The sequence below is a fragment of the Notolabrus celidotus genome, chromosome 12 (assembly GCF_009762535.1).
Source record: "Notolabrus celidotus isolate fNotCel1 chromosome 12, fNotCel1.pri, whole genome shotgun sequence".
Lineage (NCBI taxonomy): Eukaryota > Metazoa > Chordata > Actinopteri > Labriformes > Labridae > Notolabrus > Notolabrus celidotus.
In genome coordinates, this window is record NC_048283.1 from 16,901,873 (window position 1) to 16,920,938 (window position 19,066).

At 40.4% G+C, this 19,066-nt stretch overlaps 1 protein-coding gene across 1 annotated transcript in view; it reads left to right on the forward strand.

The window, feature by feature from the left end:
* The window catches only part of ptpn3 (protein tyrosine phosphatase non-receptor type 3), a 20,359-nt gene extending 1,944 nt beyond the window's left edge, over positions 1-18,415 (forward strand). The window contains exons 4-27 of the mRNA XM_034697540.1: positions 776-910; positions 1,091-1,133; positions 1,316-1,397; positions 3,696-3,740; positions 3,840-3,892; positions 4,014-4,131; positions 4,234-4,321; positions 4,416-4,504; positions 4,600-4,663; positions 4,956-5,161; positions 5,248-5,373; positions 5,523-5,684; positions 7,488-7,590; positions 7,683-7,760; positions 7,908-7,964; positions 10,349-10,505; positions 10,663-10,838; positions 11,200-11,290; positions 11,484-11,545; positions 11,665-11,811; positions 12,538-12,666; positions 13,800-13,945; positions 14,050-14,185; positions 17,795-18,415. Of these exons, the coding sequence (XP_034553431.1) occupies positions 776-910; positions 1,091-1,133; positions 1,316-1,397; positions 3,696-3,740; positions 3,840-3,892; positions 4,014-4,131; positions 4,234-4,321; positions 4,416-4,504; positions 4,600-4,663; positions 4,956-5,161; positions 5,248-5,373; positions 5,523-5,684; positions 7,488-7,590; positions 7,683-7,760; positions 7,908-7,964; positions 10,349-10,505; positions 10,663-10,838; positions 11,200-11,290; positions 11,484-11,545; positions 11,665-11,811; positions 12,538-12,666; positions 13,800-13,945; positions 14,050-14,185; positions 17,795-17,869 (2,568 nt within the window). The 3' untranslated portion in view covers positions 17,870-18,415. The remainder of the gene's footprint in view (positions 1-775; positions 911-1,090; positions 1,134-1,315; positions 1,398-3,695; positions 3,741-3,839; positions 3,893-4,013; positions 4,132-4,233; positions 4,322-4,415; positions 4,505-4,599; positions 4,664-4,955; positions 5,162-5,247; positions 5,374-5,522; positions 5,685-7,487; positions 7,591-7,682; positions 7,761-7,907; positions 7,965-10,348; positions 10,506-10,662; positions 10,839-11,199; positions 11,291-11,483; positions 11,546-11,664; positions 11,812-12,537; positions 12,667-13,799; positions 13,946-14,049; positions 14,186-17,794) is intronic.
* Positions 18,416-19,066: the final 651 nt, after the last annotated feature.

The following is a 19,066-nucleotide window of genomic DNA, read 5'->3' on the forward strand; positions in this document are numbered from 1 at the left end:
CTACATAGAGCTTGTTACACTTAGTATAGGAGCCTTTCTACATCATCAGCATAAGAATCTTTATGCAGCCTGACAGCAGTATACACTCACACACACTGACAGCCATACACACACATGCAGAAAAGCAATCACAGTATTGCTTTCTAGGACGACAGCTATGCAGCATCTTTATGTGAACGGTGGGAGAGGAGGGAAAGCACTGTGGTTATAATGTGCAGAAGGGTTCCAATAATAAACTCTTCATTACTTTCTCTTTTTATGGCTGCTGTGTTTCTCCTCTATAGACTTAGGTTTATTGTTTACCTCCGTCCAGTTGAAAGTGATCTGTACCTGGAGTTTGCATCAATGTACATCAGAAAGGATGTTTCCTTGCTGTAAGAACACTCTGTTCACCGCTCTTTACAGTAAACATTGTCCTCGTTGATGTGATCATGCTTCCGGTAACAGAAAGTGGAAGGAGAAAGGAGAGACATTATGGATAAGCTGCGGGTTATCTCTCAAAGTGATTAATTAAACAATGAATAGTTAATCCACAGAGAGTGGTGCAGCAGATGGTCTTTTGAAAATCATATTATTTTATTAATATATTGATCACTGGTTTACTTATTCACATGTTTAACTAGTTTAATTAAAGTGTAAGCACCGGGAAACCTACAGGTTGAAAAAGAAAATGTCCAATCTATACTTTTGGCACAATGTCATTAGAGAATACACCATTATACGTCACTTGCAGTTCTGGCTGACTGTAACACTGTTTGTTGTTTCCATCTTTTAGAAGCAGGATGAAGGTGTGGTGCTGTTGGACCAAGTATGTGACCACCTGGGCCTGCAGGAGAGGCAGCTCTTCAGTCTGCAGATCAGAGAATCCAGCACTGCCATCGCCTCAATCACAGCCAACACACACTCTCCTGTGAGCTCACTGATCAGCTGCTGCACATTTGGGCTGAGATTGTGCTGTATTGCACTCCTCGCTGATTGCTGTTTAGATGATGATAACCACAGGCTACGCTAACATAAATGCCTTCATTGCCCCAGTTAGCGTTTACACTGTATAAATGTCTCTCTCTCTTTCTCGCTCTCCTTCTTTCAGAGATGGTTGGAGCCTGAGAAACCCTTGAAGAAGCAGATAAAAGGTATCCTCCCATGACTTAGCTGTCTCTACCTAGAATCTCCTGACAAATACATTTTATATTTTTTGTTTTTAAATATATATTTTTTTGTAATAAAGCGGAGTTGCTGGAGAGAAAAGGATGAATAAGGTGAACTTGCAACTGTAGATCTATGTCATTTCTGACAGGATGACATTTCTTTGCAGGTCTGGCTTCTCCCTTTTATCTGAACTTCAGAGTGCGATTCTTCATCTCTGATCCCAACTCTCTGCAGCATGAACAAACGAGGTAAGTATACGTGCCTCTCTGTTATGTGGGTTTTTGTAGCAGCGATTTATCACCTGATATTGATCTGAAGAAGTTGCTTGACTTAAAAAGGTCCTTTCTTCACAGTGACTTCAGAGAAAATTAGGGATTTAGTGGTTGGTTTCTGATATATTTTTAGCATTCTATTGTCATCTATCCATGTTTGGACAACTCTTAGATCCATTAAATTAATCATTCGCTTTTTGTTGCACAGTTGAAGATCTCATTGAGACTGCAGCTATGCTGTTAGACTGAATTTGGGCACTGCTCCGCCTTAAACTTCATGCCAACATGCTCATAATGACAATCCCTACTGTCTGGTATTTAACAGGTGTATTGTTCAACCTGTTCGTAATTACACTCAAGTGTGTTGGTATGCTTACATTTGCTAATTAGCGCTTAACAAAAAGAGCAGCTTAGACTGATGTTTTTCCAGGTAGACTTTCTTAAACTACAGTGTGAAGACATTTTAAACCTGACCTGATTTGACTTGATTACGGTACAGTATTGTCGGGGGATCACAAAAGTTATTACAGCTGATTACAAGGACAACATTCATGTGCACCAGATCTCATGACAGACCCTCTAATACAGGGGCGTCATACTCATTTCAGTTCAGGGGCCACATACAGCCCGAGTTGATCTGAAGTGGGCCGGACCAGTTAAATCATAACATGATAACCTATAAACAACAACGACTTAAAATGTTTCCCTTTGTTTTAGTCCAAAAAAAGTACAAGTACATTCTGAAAATGTTCACATTTAATGAACTATCTTTCTGCAAAAACAGCTGTTGTATTTTTTGCCACGATGAGTCTCAAAGTGGGCCGAATATTTTACTATTTAAGCCCTGAAACCTGCTGCCAACACACCAAATACACAGGTTACCCATTCACCTGACACAGTGAAAATGTTTACTGCAAAAGAACAGAGAGATTATAATAATGAAGAAGGTAAAGTTGACTATAATGGACCCCCAAGCTCCAGCATGAACAGTTTGCTTGCTGGACAGTGTTGTATGCAGGGGTGTAGTCCTAGTGTTAGTAGTTAGTGGATCATCGTATAGTGCTCTAAAAAGTCTTTATGAATCTCAACCGGATTATGCAGCAAGTCATCTATTTTCTCACTTTGAGACAAAAAGTCCTGGTCAGGTGCACTCTGTCAGCATTTTGATTTTATGTGACCCCGAGAGGACAATTTGAAATTGTAGTTACTTTTATTGAAAAATTCCAATTAATGTCTTCTCTGTAATTTTTTCACTTTGTAAAGTCGTTATGCGCGCCGGATTGGAACCTCTCACAGGCCTGTTTTGGCCCACAGGCCGCATGTTTAAGATAAGATAAGATAAGATACTCCTTTATTCATCCCACAACGGGGAAATTCATGGAGTCACAGCAGCAAACAAAAAGGTGTACAGTACAAAAATTTCAACAAGAATATGTATAGAAAAAAAAAAATGTCCATCAGAGATGACAGCTTGGCTTTGAAAACCTTGCTCTAATAGTTGTTGCAACATTTCACTCAAAACCACAGTGTCAGCTGATGGAGCTGGAGCTACAGTAAGTTGATCACACCAGCCAGTAGGGTTTGTCCTCTGGGAACCCATAATGCATGTTGAAAATGTTAAAGCAATCCATATTGTAGATGTTGTAATATTTCTCAGGATAAATGAGAACTTAGATGTTCTAGTGTCAAAGGACCCTCACATCTGTCCAGTTTATGCACTTGGGGCCATGACTGCCTGCAATAGATTTCTTTGCAATCCATGTCTTAGCTTTTGATGAGTTTCCGTCTGGGTCAAGGTTGTTAAATAAATTACTTATAAATCAACGCTGCTGTCCTTGGAGCCAAGCTGCCACCTTAGCTGAAAATACCAAATGTTTCGATAGGATTTTACTGAAACAAACATTAAAGGAGTGAGTCAAGGAAACTTGGATACAGCATTGGATTTGAAAGATGCTTAAAGCCCACAAAGTTCAACTTTCTGTATATCTTCCACATTATGTTTCCCACAGAGAAAGTGATCTTGTGTTTCCTCCTAAATGCTCGGTCTCTGATATGTCTATGTAAATAAGTCCAGATTCAGGATTTAGTACATTTAACAACTCTTAAGATGCAAGTCAATATGAAAAAGTCTTCTGGAGCCAGTGTGCATCACATGAAGGACCCTGAAGTTGTAAATACTTGGTTTGGCGACAGTATCAAACTGACTTCATGCCCAAAGTCCTCCTGGGGGTTTGGCTTGAGTTTGTAAAGTTCCTCTGTTGTTCTCCCCTACAGGCATCTCTACTTCCTCCAGATCAGGAGTGACATCAGAGAGGGACGGTTAGTACAACACAAACATAAACTGCACCACCCCTTTGGCTTGCTTGTGGAGGTTTGTGTTGAGCTGTTTCTCTGTATAATCATGGTGTCTGATTTCAGGTTGCAGTGCCCGATGAGTGCAGCTGTAGTGCTGGCTTCTTATGCTGTGCAATGTAAGCCCCAACTCTTTAAGGAGAAACAAATGATTAATGATTTAGAAAAAACTGTGTGAGCAATAAGTAAGCAGCAGATGTCAGTGTGTGGATGCTCAGTGTCTCTGTCAATCACCTGCAGCGGAGACAGGGGATCACTGTCCGTCCAACCTTCCTGGTTACCTCTCAAAGAGCTACTTCATTCCTGAGCAAGATGAAGACTTCTTTACTAAAGTGGAGGACCTGCATCCACAGCACAAGTAACTCAGACAGTCTATTGAATCTAGGCTCCACTTAAACTACTGGTTTTGTTGTGTATTTGTTTTCTCTTGTCGTATGTGTGACTCTGTCTGTTCGCTCAGGGGGCTGAAGCAAAGTGAGGCAGAGCTGTGTTTCCTCAACACGGCCCGGACGCTGGAGTTGTATGGAGTGGAGCTGCATGCTGCTATGGTACTCCCTCAGTTAAACGTTTATGTAATGTGTCATCCTCTGCTTTCATTTCCATGCATGACTTTCTTTTTTGCTTCATCTTAATTTCTCTCAGGACTCCAACAACGCCCCACTGATGGTGGGTCTGGCCTCCAGCGGGGTTGCAGTGTTCTGTAATATGATTTGCTCAAGTTTCTTCCCCTGGTGAGTGATGTGATGATTGTGCTGCTAATTACATCTTATATGTTTGTTTCCTGTATTTTCTGAAGCCTTTAACCAGCTGCACTCTCGCCCTGCAGGGGGAACATCATCAAGATTTCCTTCAAGAGGAAACGCTTTGTTATACATCTGAAACGAAAACACGTGAGTCCCTCAGCCATCACCTGTCATCAAATCTAAAATTTTAGTTATGTACAATTGATTGCTTGCTAATTGGCTAAATGCATTTGAACTGCATAGAAGCAGAGCACAAGTACAAACTTAGTTCATAGATGTAAACATGGCATTGATTAAACATGGATCTCAGGAGTCTTGGGATAAAAGCGGCAATGAATAATTTATGAAAACTGTTACTGCTTTAGTCACATAACAGAGATTTCACCCTGAATAAGGTAGCTAAGTATTACAAAAAATCTCCTGAATGGTACATGTGCAGGGGGAGACCCAGGACTGCGAGGTGTCCCTGCTTCTGCCTTGTCCAAAGTCCTGTAAGAACCTTTGGAGGTCCTGCGTGGATCATCACTCTTTCTTCTGCTCCAACCGGACCATCAGGAGCCCCAAAAACAACAACAGCAGCACGGTTCAAAGCTACAAAAAGTTAATCACGCAGCACCTGGGTCTGGGAAACAGTAAAACTGAGAGGTGAGCTGTGCTCGATCATATGTGATATCAATTACAATTTTTCTCTCTGGTATTAAAAATCTCTTCCTGTTAATCTCATACGGCAGTGGTCCAGTGTGCCATCGAGTGGTTGGAGGGATGGTGTGGAACCCAGTCTTGCGGAGGTCATTTTCATCCGATAATCTCGAAACCAAGAGTCTGCCTTCAAGATCACCCCCATCTACCCCAAACTGGTACAATCTGAAGGATCAACTCACACTACTAGCTACAGATTCTTTAGTTCCTCTCTATTTTTAATTTCCAGGGCTCAAATTGCTCTTTGCCATTCAACTAAGTCTCACACTCACTTTTGAACAAAACTGCTGGTTTGTCTCTTTGGCAGGCGAAGTCCCCGAGTTCGCCACGGCATCCGAAAGCCCCGCCCATCCTCGGTTGAATTGTCCAGTGACCTAAAAGACATGTCGGAGGGAGAGGACGTCTTCTACACGTACAGGGCATCTGTGAGCAGCAGCAAGGACAGCGAAGGAGACTGTTCACCACACGAGTTAGTACCAACTACTTTCTACTAGGGGAGAACGGGGTTGGTTGTCACACTTTTTACTGTTTTGATGATTGCTCATCATCAAAACATCTTTCAATAGTCATTCCTACATTAAATTGAAGCTTAAGGTGTTGGCTTGAAATGTGTATCCCTCTCTTTTTCCAACTCATTATAACAAAGAGGCAATTAATTATCAAAGACAATCTGACACATTGTGACAACCTACCCCATCAAGGGGATGGTTGTCACACACTAGGGGGTTGGTTGTCACACACTTTGGGGTTGGTTGTCACACACTATGGGGTTGGTTGTCACACACTATGGGGTTGGTTGTCACACACTATGGGGTTGGTTGTCACAATGGTATTTTAATGGGAAAAATATTTCAAAAAAGGCAAGAAGGCAGAACTAAATTTGAAAGTTGAATTGCACTGACAAGTGATAGGCCTACATAACTTAATGCATTTTAACATAAAATGAGCAAGGACCATGAACAGGAAACAAATCTTTAGGCCGGCCTATAAAACAACATAAAGAACAAAACAAATAGGCCTAACAATAACGGCCTACTCAACTAGGCTACATGCAGTCACTGTCTGAGATACAGTGATGGCAAATGTAGGGTCTGCGCACTCCAAGTCATTTCACCATGCATGATTTTGCCAACATAGGGGTCGGTTGTTACATGTGACAACCAACCCCAAAGAGAATGTGACGACCAACCCCAACTGGAATTTTTTGCTAGCATCAAGGCTAACAACCATCTAACAACTATTTAGCTAGCTAATAAAAATCTAAACTATAGCATTCCCCTAACACTTTGTAAGGGTAACACTTGTTTTGTTATAACCCCATCATTTAAAAGCCTAGAAGAAAAATACTGAGGAGCTGAATATTTACGATTTGACATGAAAAACACAAAAAGTCCTCTCACCTCAAGTTCAGCTGTCTTACTCCAGAGAAGACTATGTAGGTGGACACTACTTGGAGACACTCCTGGTATCTTCGTCATCAGAGTGGACTTTGATGTCAGGGTGTTTGTATTTAAGTCATATTAACATTTAAGAAAGCTTTAGTCAGTTATGAAATACACTTATAAAACAGAGGGGTAATAGTTACAGTGCAATATCACATGATTTAATCAGCTAATATATTGGCTGTAGCCACCATTTTTACTAGGATCAAGCTATCAACGCTTAATGATGGGTCGGCTAACAATTGAAAGTAACCTCTTTATAGTACAAGTACCAAAGATTGGTTATTTAAGAAAGATGACCCATCACTCCTTACCATTTCGTGGCTGTTTATTGAGGAAGAAGAAAGTGTTCAAGTGTGTTATTTTCTGAGATTATACAAACATTCATAATAAGTAAACCCTCAGGTGTTAAACATTTTCTCGAACTCATTCAGCTCTAAACTGTGTGAGCACATCTTTATGTGTATACCATAGCTCTCCCGTCCAGGGACTGTGCATAATAATAAGCTTCTAGCTAAATGTGTTACAGTCTATTTTTTCTCTTTTTGGAAATGAATTTATTTCGTACATGTTCCATGAAACAAATACATTTATTTTAAATCGAGGCACTGCATAAGCTCAGTGGTTAGAGCGCAATCTGTACAGAGGCTCAGTGTTCAACACAACAGCCTCAGGCTCGACTCTCCATCCTCTGCCGCATGTCATCCCTAATCTCTCTTTCCATATTTCTGACTCTATTCACTGTCCTATCCAATGAAGGCAAAAGGCAAAAACATAAAGTTAATCCATAAATCTGGGTGAAAAGAATCTCTTAAATTCATCTCTTTCAGCCTCACTGGCTCTTACAGCCATGGAACAGATGACGCTCTTTTACAAGCTGACGATAGTATTGGAGAGGACGATGGTGACCACAGCTTACAAAACTACAAAAAGGTCTGTTCCCTATCATTAACTCTTCATATGTGTATTACTCATTAAATATTCTTTTGTCAGTTTACTACATATGAGCTCTTTTGTCCACACAGGGTGCGCCGGGCGACGGTGACTTGATGCTGATCTGTATTGCTCCCGACCATGAGGGCAAGTTTGGCTTCAATGTCAAAGTGGGTCTCACTCTTCCACTCTGTATTTTGTCTCATACCTTCACTATGAAAGGCCAAATGTGATTTATTTTTGCTGTTAAGTCATTTTGTGATTGTGTTGTCACTCCTGTTTCGCTCTTGCTCCATTTAATTTCCCAACTCCTGCAGGGTGGGGTGGATCAGAAGATGCCTCTAGCCATATCCTGTGTTAAACCTGACTCTCCGGTAAGAGCAGACTCCACTCGGATGTGTTAATGTTGTGACTGTCTAGTGTCTCCAGGTTGTGTCACAATAACTTTATTATGAAATAGGATCACAGTAAGGACTGAGGGATAAATACTTAGTGGAATGAACTTGACTTAAATAGACATGTGTTGTTAGATCTATTAAATGATTAGTTGCTCAAAGTTTAATTACAATGTGACTACTTGGGTACACCTCTGATCATGCTGCTGACTTTCAAATTAAGACTTCCACTGCCAAAGTAAAATGAATACCCCTGGGATTTGGGTTGTTGGTTGGTTAGAGCAGTTTTTAAAAGATGTGACCTTTGCTTTAGAAAAGTGTAGTTGATTTTATTTATTTATTGGCAACCATAGAGCAATTACAAACATTTTGCTTTGTGCTTGTTTTGACAATAATACATCATCAGAGGATAACAGAACAGATAAGCAAGTGGAGTGGTAGTAATAATAGTGAAAACAATTAAAAGAATTATACTAATAAATTTTTTAAAATTAAAATAAATAAAATAATATGAAATACATAACATTAATAAAAAAAATAAAAAAAATACATACAAAAATAATATTAAGAATGTTAATAATATCCAAAAATAAATAAATAATATTTTTTATTTTAACAACATCCAGGTTCAATGCCATCAGATTCATCAATCACAAATAATAAGAAAATGAATAAAATACAATAAATAAAAAGATCATGAGATTCTTATCAGTATGGGAAATTACACCTTTTTTTTTGTAAACCTGAAATTTCTCACATCTAAATTGTATAAATAAAATAACATTTTCAAATGAAGATACATCGAGTTCCTTCCCAACTAGTCATGTTTCACAGGCATAAATAGCTGGTACCAAACAGAACTATGAACAACATAATAATTTTAGTAATTATGAAAAAAAGTGATGAAGTATTTATAATCAATTCAAACAGATTAACTGATAGCTTAGAGTTTATAAAGCCTGGCAGCTACCTTTTTAAGGAGATGTTTTGGTAAATCAAAATATACAACAACATATCAACCAATGGTGATATGAACATAAACACAGAACACAAACATAACATCCAATCAGTCCCTCCAGGATTTTGCATCTTTGTCTGTGACTAAAAATACATTGTTTCTCTGCATCTTTTTAAAAAGTTCCAATGTTGTGATACTAGTTGTGCACTGTGCATGCCCGTTATAATGCCATCCAAATCCACCAAGAACTATCTGCTGTGTATGGCTAACAGTTTCTAACATGGATAAATAAAACATTTAATGTTGATTCACTGTTCAGAGTCTCTCTAAAGACACTGTAGTTGAAGGCCAGGTTGGGTTGCTCATGAAAGAGACAATCACACAGGAGCTCACGTCAGAGTGGCTCAGCTGTCTGCTTAACAGCACAACAAAGTCAGTTCTTTGCAGTGGTTTCAGAGATGTTAAAGACACAGTGAACATACCCTGCAGTGTTTTATGCCACATTGCAGTACCAAGGGGACTTTTGTTTTGAGAAGGAAAGCAGCAGATTTAGTGACGTAAATACTAGTGTTGTAGCCAAGACCACATTAACCAAGACCAAGACATCCGAGACCAGAGTGCACTGAGACCAAGACAAGACCAAGACATTTAGGGATCGAGATTAAGTCAAGACAAACACCAAGGCAGGGCAAGACTGAGACAAGAACAAGACCATATATATCAATGAAAAATCATTATGAGAGTAAACAAAATAAAAGACTTCTTTTTTTTTAATTTAAGTTTGCTTTGAATACTATTGACAGCAACAAACAAGGTTTGGTTTTGTCTTTGTTGCCTTTCTTTTGACTCCTTAAGTTTCATTTTTTCTCTTATCACAGTAATGACAGGGACACAGAGTGCATCAGTGGTGGTCTTGACCGGTCTTGATATAAGATATGGAGTCCGCCCAGAGACTGAGACAAGACCAAGTAAAAATGCTTTCGATTCAGAGACGAGACCGAGACCTGAAATAAGTGGCCTCGAGACCATTTTCGAGACTGAGACCGGTCTCAAGTACTACAACACTAGTAAATGCTGACGTGGGCAAGGTTGATTGATCAAATTTGGGGAAATGATGCAGAGACTTGCATGAAATTGTAAGGTTGTGAAATAGGCATGGAGATTGGCTGAATTTTCATGAATCAGATGAATCACAACCTCCTGGATGGACTGTGTGATTTTGTCTGCATCCAAAATAGTTAAACCTGAAAGCTATTTCTTGTAACTTGTAAACTTTCACATATACACTGATGGCTGATGCTGATACGTTTTCAATAGGCTGATGATTGTTGTTTAAACTGCACACACATAGTTTGGTGTAAGTTTTGACGATGTCAGCTTTAATATTCGCCTTTGTTGTTTGTAGGCCGGTCGCTGTGAGCCCAAACTCCTGGAGGGAGACCTGGTGGTGCTCATCAATGGTCGAGACATTTCTGAACACACACATGACCAGGTTGTCATGTTCATACGAGCCAGCAGAGAGTCACATTCCAGAGAGCTCGCCCTGCTTATCAGACGTAAAGGTGTGTGTGTATGTGTGTGTGGATTCAGTGTGTGTTTGTGTGTGCGTGACAGACAGAGATAAAACTGGCGACGCTGCCTGTGATTCAAGAGTGCTCACTGTCTTGTCAAGTTTTCAATGAATATTTATCACATCCTTGAACTGTCCTTGTATTCCAGGTCCTGGTCGGGTGGCACCCCTTCTGCAGTTGCCTCCCACCCTCACGCTGACTAGCCAATCACAGGGAGACAAGTCCCCGTCATCTGGCCAGTCGGAGCGGGTCACGACACTGGAGGAATCCATGAGGCAGCTGGAGAGAGGAATACAGTCTGGCACACTGTGTTTCCACTTTGAGGTATTGAAAATGCTGCCGGGGGCTCAGCAGTGAAAGCCTATTTAAAAACTTAGGAGGAAGGAAATCTGTCTTCATTTGAAGCAGGACTTTGTTTGTCTCATTTGATTATTTTCAAGCCTTTTAAGTTCTGATATTGGGACAGATGTGAGCCCTAATCCCACCTGACAATCAAAAACAAAGATGCTGTGATTTGACTGGGATAAGAAGTTTTTGTTTTCTCTGTGTGTGTGTGTGTGTGTGTGTGTGTGTGTGTGTGTGTGTGTGTGTGTGTGTGTGTGTGTGTGTGTGTGTGTGTGTGTGTGTGTGTGTGTGTGTGTGTGTGTGTGTGTGTGTGTGTGTGTGTGTGTTTTTTAATTTATAGAATTTATACAGGAAGAAGGCTGGTCTGTCTCTAAACTGTTCTCGGCTCCCTGAAAACATGGACAAGAATCGTTATAAGGATGTCTTACCATGTAAGTGCTTCTTCTTCTGACTCTCTCTGTGCCTCTGCCCGACCTGCTTCCCCCTCCGCTCTCAGCTCTGTGCTACCTTTCTAACCTTGATGTGGAGCTCACTGCTGTGGCATCTCATGAAATTTAATTGGTGGAGCCTGCGGTTCTGTTATGACCCTCACACACACACTAACGTCCCCGCTCTCCTTTTCAGATGATGCCACCAGAGTGGTGCTGAAGGGCCAGGAGGACTACATCAATGCCAGCCATATAACGGTGTGCATCACTGACATGAAACTGTCCACGTGACTCGTCCCTGTCTGACATTTTAATGTAAACTCATACCTCTGTGTGTTGCTTGTGCATCTGTGAGTGTTTATTTGTGTGTCTCTTAGGTGGGGCCCCCAGTGTCTGGTGTGTGTTTACGTTACATTGCCGCTCAGGGTCCATTGCCACAGACCTGCACTCACTTTTGGCAGACTGTTTGGGAGCAGCAGACACACACCATCATCATGCTAACAACTCTGACAGAAAGGGGACGGGTATACATTCCTTTAAATGTTTATATTTCCACACAGCAAATAGTCATATTTACACAGGACAGAGTAAACAACAGGAGGAACTCATGAAATTAAAAAGCTCAATATCAGCAGTGTGGTAAGACAGTGATTACTCTGCACATAACTACATGCTGCTTCTTGTTATCCGGTGCATTATTACTGTAATAACATGGTTCTGCGATGATGTTTGAACACAATAATAATAATAAACTGACACAGTTGTGAGTAATAACAGGGTTTCACAGAAGAAGAAAAGCTAAATATGAAGTGCGAGGTAGATGCCTGTGAGATAAATCATCGGAGGGTGAAAACAGATAGACAGAAGCAGCGAGACATCAAGGTCTAGTTGAAAGAATATGTCTCTGTCTCAGTTGCTTGGTTACCAGATGCTTCATTAATTGATCATTTTACTGATGATAGTCCTTGAGTTTCTCTCTACTTCAGGATCACTCACATACACACACACATATACGCACACATATACACACGTACTTCCTCGTATACACTGTGAAACCAGTTCGCATCCTGCTCCTGATGAATTGCTTCTGTTCCTCAAGCTTCTGGGCTTGAGCTTACCATGCTGTTGAATATGAGTTGATTTCATGAGAGTTAAGCTCAGATGATGCAGCAGGGGCAGCAAATTGTTTCCTGACTGATGACTCACGTCAGATGTAATGTAATTTGTACCTGATGTAATACATCTTGCAGACCAAGTGCCACCAGTACTGGCCGCATCCGCCGGAAGTTAAGGATTATGGGCACATGCGAGTGAAGTGTCACTCAGAGGAGTGCAACCTGGCGTATGTGACGAGGCAGTTCACTCTGACACACACACAGGTACATGAGAAAACACAGCTGATATGATTAACAGAAAATGTATTTTGCTTTTGTGATAATTTAATATTTTAACACTGTCTTGTTTCAGCTTCTCAAAAGTCTAAACATTGCAATGAAATAAAAGACTTGGGGATTTTGGCCAGGCTAAAGAAAGACATTTGACATCTCTCTTGGCTCTGTTTTTCAAATCTCACGTTGGCCAAATTATTTTGGGACTGGAGGAAATACTTGGCAGATCAATCAAACTATAAAAAAAATTGGCTCCTAGTTGCAAAGTTTTTCACATGAAAGACAAGCAAATCCTGAGCATGGGCCACACAACACGGGGCTTTCTGTTTGTATGTGTGCAGTGACATGTACCATGTTTGTGCCATATGTCACATAGCAGAGCTCACCACAGGCAGAAAACAATCTTCAGCCAACTTACAGTCACTTCCGTGTGGCTGGTTCAGTGCGTGGGTGGGTGTGTGCATTGGTGTGTAATAACATATTGTTTTGGCACACCTGTAAGAGGATGCATGTGTGGAAGTGTGTTTTTGTGATAGGCTGTTATGTCAGAGTAATTACCATGGTAAGAAATTATCTTAAAGGAGCTTTCTTTTAACATGGCAGACAGGTAAATAAACATCTAATGCTCAAGGAGGCATAAAGTCAGAATGCACACACATGCACACACATGCATACACAGTTACTGCTGTGTGGGCCCATCTGTTCCTCTGGCAGAGCAAGTTAATCCCTGCATGGAGTCACAGGCCACATGACCAGTATAAACTCTAAACTCGGCTGTTTTCCTCCCTGTCTTCACTTTTTTTTAACTCCAGTCTATCCTCTCTACACTGCACCTGTTTTGTTTTTTTCATCTCTCTGTGTCCCTCTTTACATCCTAATCTCAGTGTCACCTGCTGGTCACGTGCACTTTTGTTCTGCTCACCTGCTCTGTTATTTAACTCTGGGTTTTTGTTATATCACAAACTGAATAATGTCTGTGTTTGAGCCTGCAGCGCAGCAGTGCGAGTCCCATGTGGGTTACATGTTTATCGTTTTAAATGCAAGTTATGCAATGCTTTAAGTCTCCCTGATTGTCTCCCTTTTATGTGTGTTTGTGTGTGTGTGTGTGTGTGTGTGATTTCTAGCGGGGAGAAGAACGTGCAGTTACACACCTGCAGTACGTTGCGTGGCCGGACCACGGCGTACCCGATGACCCCTCAGACTTCCTACTGTTCATCAGCTCGGTGAGGGAAAGGAGGAAAGGTGAAGAGCCACTAATGGTTCACTGCAGGTACACAGACAAACACATACATACACATGCATTCAAACACCCTTATTAATCGAGCATTGCCAGCAAACTATACATTAAATCTTTATTTTGAATTGCTCTTTCAGCGCTGGTATTGGACGCACGGGAGTTCTGATCACCATGGAAACAGCACTGACTCTGTTGGACCAGGGTCAGCCGGTGTTCCCGCTGGACATCGTCAAATCACTGAGAGACCAGCGAGCCATGATGGTTCAAACCCCGGTACAGAAACAGAAAGGGATTTATAATAATACATTTAGGCTACTGGGACTGTTTTTAAAATAATTAGTTGCTGTTGTTTAGTTATAATAATAATAATAATAATAATAATAATAATAATAATAATAATAATAATAATAATAATAGTTGTAGTTGTTTTCATTAAAGAAGCACCTTGTAATGCTATCGAGCAGGTTCCAGGAGGCATTGTTCTTCCAGTTTTTAATCCTGGACCTGTGTCAGAAATACCTGTCTCATTCTTTTGAAGGTGATATCTCAGGAGGATTCTTCAGGAGGATATTATGCTCTTCAAATTCAGGGCATATATCCTCTTAGGTTTAAAAATGAACTGATCAGAATTGGTGGTCAAAAGTCAAGGACCAAGGTCACCTTGGCCTTTAAAGAAGGGTTTCCATATATGAATTTAGTTATGATGTCAAACTAATGTCTAATTGAATGGAATTATGAAGTGATGACATTTTTAACCCAGAAGCTCGTAGGTCAACTTGATTATGTCATCCTAAATCCAGGGATAGTTTCTTTCTGACGGTTATTTCCATCATTATTTTGAACATGTTATGTAAACAGAATTTCCTTAAATTTGCCAGAGGTGTCATATAGTCTTAGGGATGACTGGTTAGATTTTGGAGGTCAAAGGTCAAGGTAACTGTAACCTCATGTCTGTCCTATTCTTGTGAACGAGACAGACATGGGGGTTATCAGTTACATGAAGAGGGATTTATACTTCACCTGCTTTATTCTTATTTGTTTTTATCAGTTTGGTAGACACCATTCTCGCCCCTCGCGGGCTTGTTCTGTTGAAATTGATGTCACATGCTCTACAGAGAGACGGAGAGAAAAGAGGGTCTCTTTTGTTATGTCCCTCCTCTGTGTGTTTGGTTGTGGTGTAGCCTCTGCTGGTTAACGCAGGCCTCCTCGTGGGTTTCTTTTTATTTCAAGGTTAATGTGTTCTTCTTTTTTAAAACACTTGAGATATAGAAACATAACCTCTGTCCCAGCCAGTTCCACAGTAACTCTGTGGGAAATACTGATGGATAGATTATTTTGGCTTTATATTTGAACTATCTTTTTTCTTCTAAAAGCTTTAACAGTCAAGATGCAGTCATAAAGAAAATACGTGTTTCTTCATATGTACAATTTAAAATCGGATTATTATTATTTATTTTTTTAAGTTATATTTTTTGGCTTTTTGCCTTTAATGGATAGGGCAGCTGAAGAGAGACAGGAAATGTGGGGAGTAGAGAGTGGGGGAAGGCATGCAGTAAATGGTCAACCGGCCGGTCGTCGAACCGGCAACCTCTGCGACGAGGACTCTGGCCTCTTTATGTGGGGCGCTTAGACCGCTAGGCCACCAGCGCCCCTAAAATCAGATTATTGACAAGAAACTGCATAAAAGTAAGCAAAATGATTGGTCAATCACAACTATTAAACTGCTATTAGACTGCTATTATAAGACATTTATTTTAATAGAGGTAAAGGAAATTACTCAGCTTAAAGATACATTTTAAAAAACATCTAATGCTAACGACTCATGCCAATAAGTCCTGTTTTGGAGGCCAGTGTTGCACTGTTTGACGTATGATGGTCATCTTAGACCTTAATTAGTTTGAAGAGACGTGATGACTCCTGTATCATAACACTGGTGGATGGTGAGCTAAAGTAGGAACGCTGAGGTCCAGAAGCCATGCTCTGTAGCTGCACAGTTGTATCTTTCGAGGGAGAGGAAAGTGTTACTCATTTCTTTGATAGAAAGTAGTGCTGGGAATGTGGCAGCCCTCCAGTCAGTAGTCTGCTTCTAGGCCACTGCTACCACCACTATCACCCTTATTTTGAAAGGGGATCCAGTCCCTGCAGGCTTCTTTCTCTCTCTGATGTTTTTGTGCTGATGGAAAGCTTCCTCAGGTTTCCCTCATGTGTTTGTGTCTCTGACGGGGAATGGAAAACAGACGCAGTTAGAGGACAAACCTTCCCTGTGTTCAAGGATGAGCCTGACATTATTTTGTGTTGTCATTTTCATCAACAAATCCCCGTCAATCTAACTGCCAAGTTCACTCCGCCACTGTTTCTGATCTTTTCATCATTTCACACTTTCTTACTCAGTAAATGGAATTCCCCTCTTGCCCTCATTTTCTGTTTTACTTTATGTTAACTCAATGTTGATGTACAACCCTGACTCAAAAGAGTCGAGAGGCAGTGTGAAATGTTGATAGAAACAGATTTGAAGGTTTACAAATCATTTAAACCTCATATTAAGTTGAAAAAAGCGTAAAAACAACATGTCAGAAGTTGAAACTGAAAAACTTAAACTTGTATGCAAACGATATGCTCATTTTTAATTTGGTGCCAGGAATACAAAATTGGGACAGGGACAATAAAACACTGAAAAAGTTGTTTAATGCTGAAAAACACCTGAAAGAACATATCTCATCTACCAAGGTGGATTTGCAACAGGTTGGTAACATGACTGGGTATAAAAGGGCATTCAAGACAGACTGAGGCTCTCTGAAATTGAGATGGGAAGAGGTTCACAAATCTGTGAGAGACTGCGTGAGCAAATTGTTCAACAGTTTTGGATTAATGTTCCTCAATGTAAAATTGCAAAATACATTTTGGGATAATAATAAGAATAACAATACTTTTTATTTATATAGCACCTTTTAAAAACATTTTACAAAGTGTTTACAGAGTGCTTTACAGAGTGCATGACATAGCGATTGAAAACACAAAAGCACATGACAAAGGTAAGGAGAGCTAAAATGAGTTATGTAAAAGACGATAATAAAAACCATGCAGAAATGAAAAAGTCAGTGATGAGTTAAGAAGTAAAAGCACATTTTAAAAAGTGTGTTTTTAAAAGAGGACAAGGATGTGGCTTGCCTGATCTCCTCCGGCAGGTCCAGAGTGACGGGGCCCTGACTGCAAAGGCCCTGTCGCCTCTGGTTTTTAACTTCGCCCTTGGGAGTTCCAAGAGGGACCTCCCGGAGGATCTCAGGCAACAGTTGGGGACATACATTTAAAGGCATTCACTTAGGTACTCAGGGGCCTGTCCATTTATTGCTTTAAAAGTGAGTGTTAAAATCTTAAAATCAATTCTAAAACCCACAGGCAACCAGTGAAGAGAGGCTAAAATTGGTGTGATGTGTTCGTTTTCTTGGTGTGTGTGAGGAGTCTGGCAGCGGTGTTTTGGAGTAACTGGAGATTTGAGAGGTTGTGTTTGCTTAGGCAGGTGTAGAGTGAGTTCTCGGGAAGAGATCAATGCATGGATGACAATTTCAAGGTTATGGTGTGAAAGGAAGGGCCTGATATGAGAGATTTTGCGTAGCTGATAGAAACAAGACTGAACTGTGGTTTTGATATGTTGGTTGAAGTTAAGGTCTTTAAACCAGCACTGCATTACAAACAGAAATGACTCTGGTGGAAATCGCTGCATTGGCTAAAAATTAGCCATATTAGACTTTTAGTAGGATCCATTCACTGTTGATTTGTTCATGGACTAAAATAAAAAACTATATATACTTTCTCCAGGATTAGCATTTTAAAAACCAGCAGTGTTATCTAATTGCTAACAACACTTTGCTTAATGTGTTTCAGTGTCAGTTCCAGTTTGTGTGCGAGGCCATTGTACGAGTCTACAAAGAGAAACAGGGAGGATCTACAGCACCTTAACCCGGATCTGCTACAGGACCAGAACACACACACTCACTGTTTCTGCCTCATGTCATCGCTGGACACTTCCACAGAGGGACCCCCACAGATTAACCTCTGTCATTGCCTGTGGGTCTCTCACACAGACTGAATAATGAGAGTATAACTAGCTTCAGAGCATAACTGTCTGTGATCTGTGTAGCCTAGATTCAACGCCTAGATGGCCTCTGTCTTAAATGATGCTTGTAGAGGCTGCTGTCTCCATAGAGACTGATGTGAGACGGATGTGAGCTGCTAATTTCTGTCCAAGAGGCCACTCAGGAATGTTGCCTCTTCTTATCAAGCTATGTGTGCCATAAACTGATGTCTCCTATCAAACCAGACGGCAGAGAAAGACGAGGATGTTAATAATCTCCAGTCTATCTGTGTGTCAAAAGCCGGGGAGCGAGGCTGGCTCTGGATCTTCACAGATTCAATAAGGCTGTGGTGGTACAATCAGAGAAGCATCAAACCCTCTTTTCAACACTCTTAAATTATTAAGTCACTAAATAAACACACTGATTTATACTGATGTGTCTGCTCCTTTCATTTACTCTGATAGTGAACATTATAAACTAGATCATTAAATGGGTATTTGTCACTTTATGTTAAGATTCTTTGCTGTGCTAGAAGCAAGTCAAGCCCCTTTCACACTTCTTTGCAGAGTGAGACTGCTCACTGAAGTGAAAGTAGTCTGCTGATTTAACCTTTAGCTGAGTGCTTCCAAAGCTGGCATCATATCAGTAAAACTATCCCACAAACATAAATCAACCCAAATTCTTGAAATACTGACTCACAGAAAGACACTAAACTAAAGGCACATTACTGTGAGGGCTTCAGTAGCCTATATCTGCAGGTTTACAGTGTTCTTTTAGGATGCAATATAATTACCTTTGTAGGTTTAAATCGTACATGGATACAGTTTATGTTTTGATTCAGAAGAATATGTCCTCAAGCAGGGCATGAATATTTGTGAATATAAAAAGGAATATTTAAATGGTTTCCTTTTATTTCAGAGAAATCTGTTATTTTCATTAAACATGTGAATTCCCCTGGGGATTTGCTATGCAAATGGAAGATAAAGAAGATATGGAAATGTGCTGTTTTTCTCTGATCTGCAGAGTTGATTTTAAGTTTCAAAATCAAAATAAATGTATGTATAAAAGGCACAAATATTTT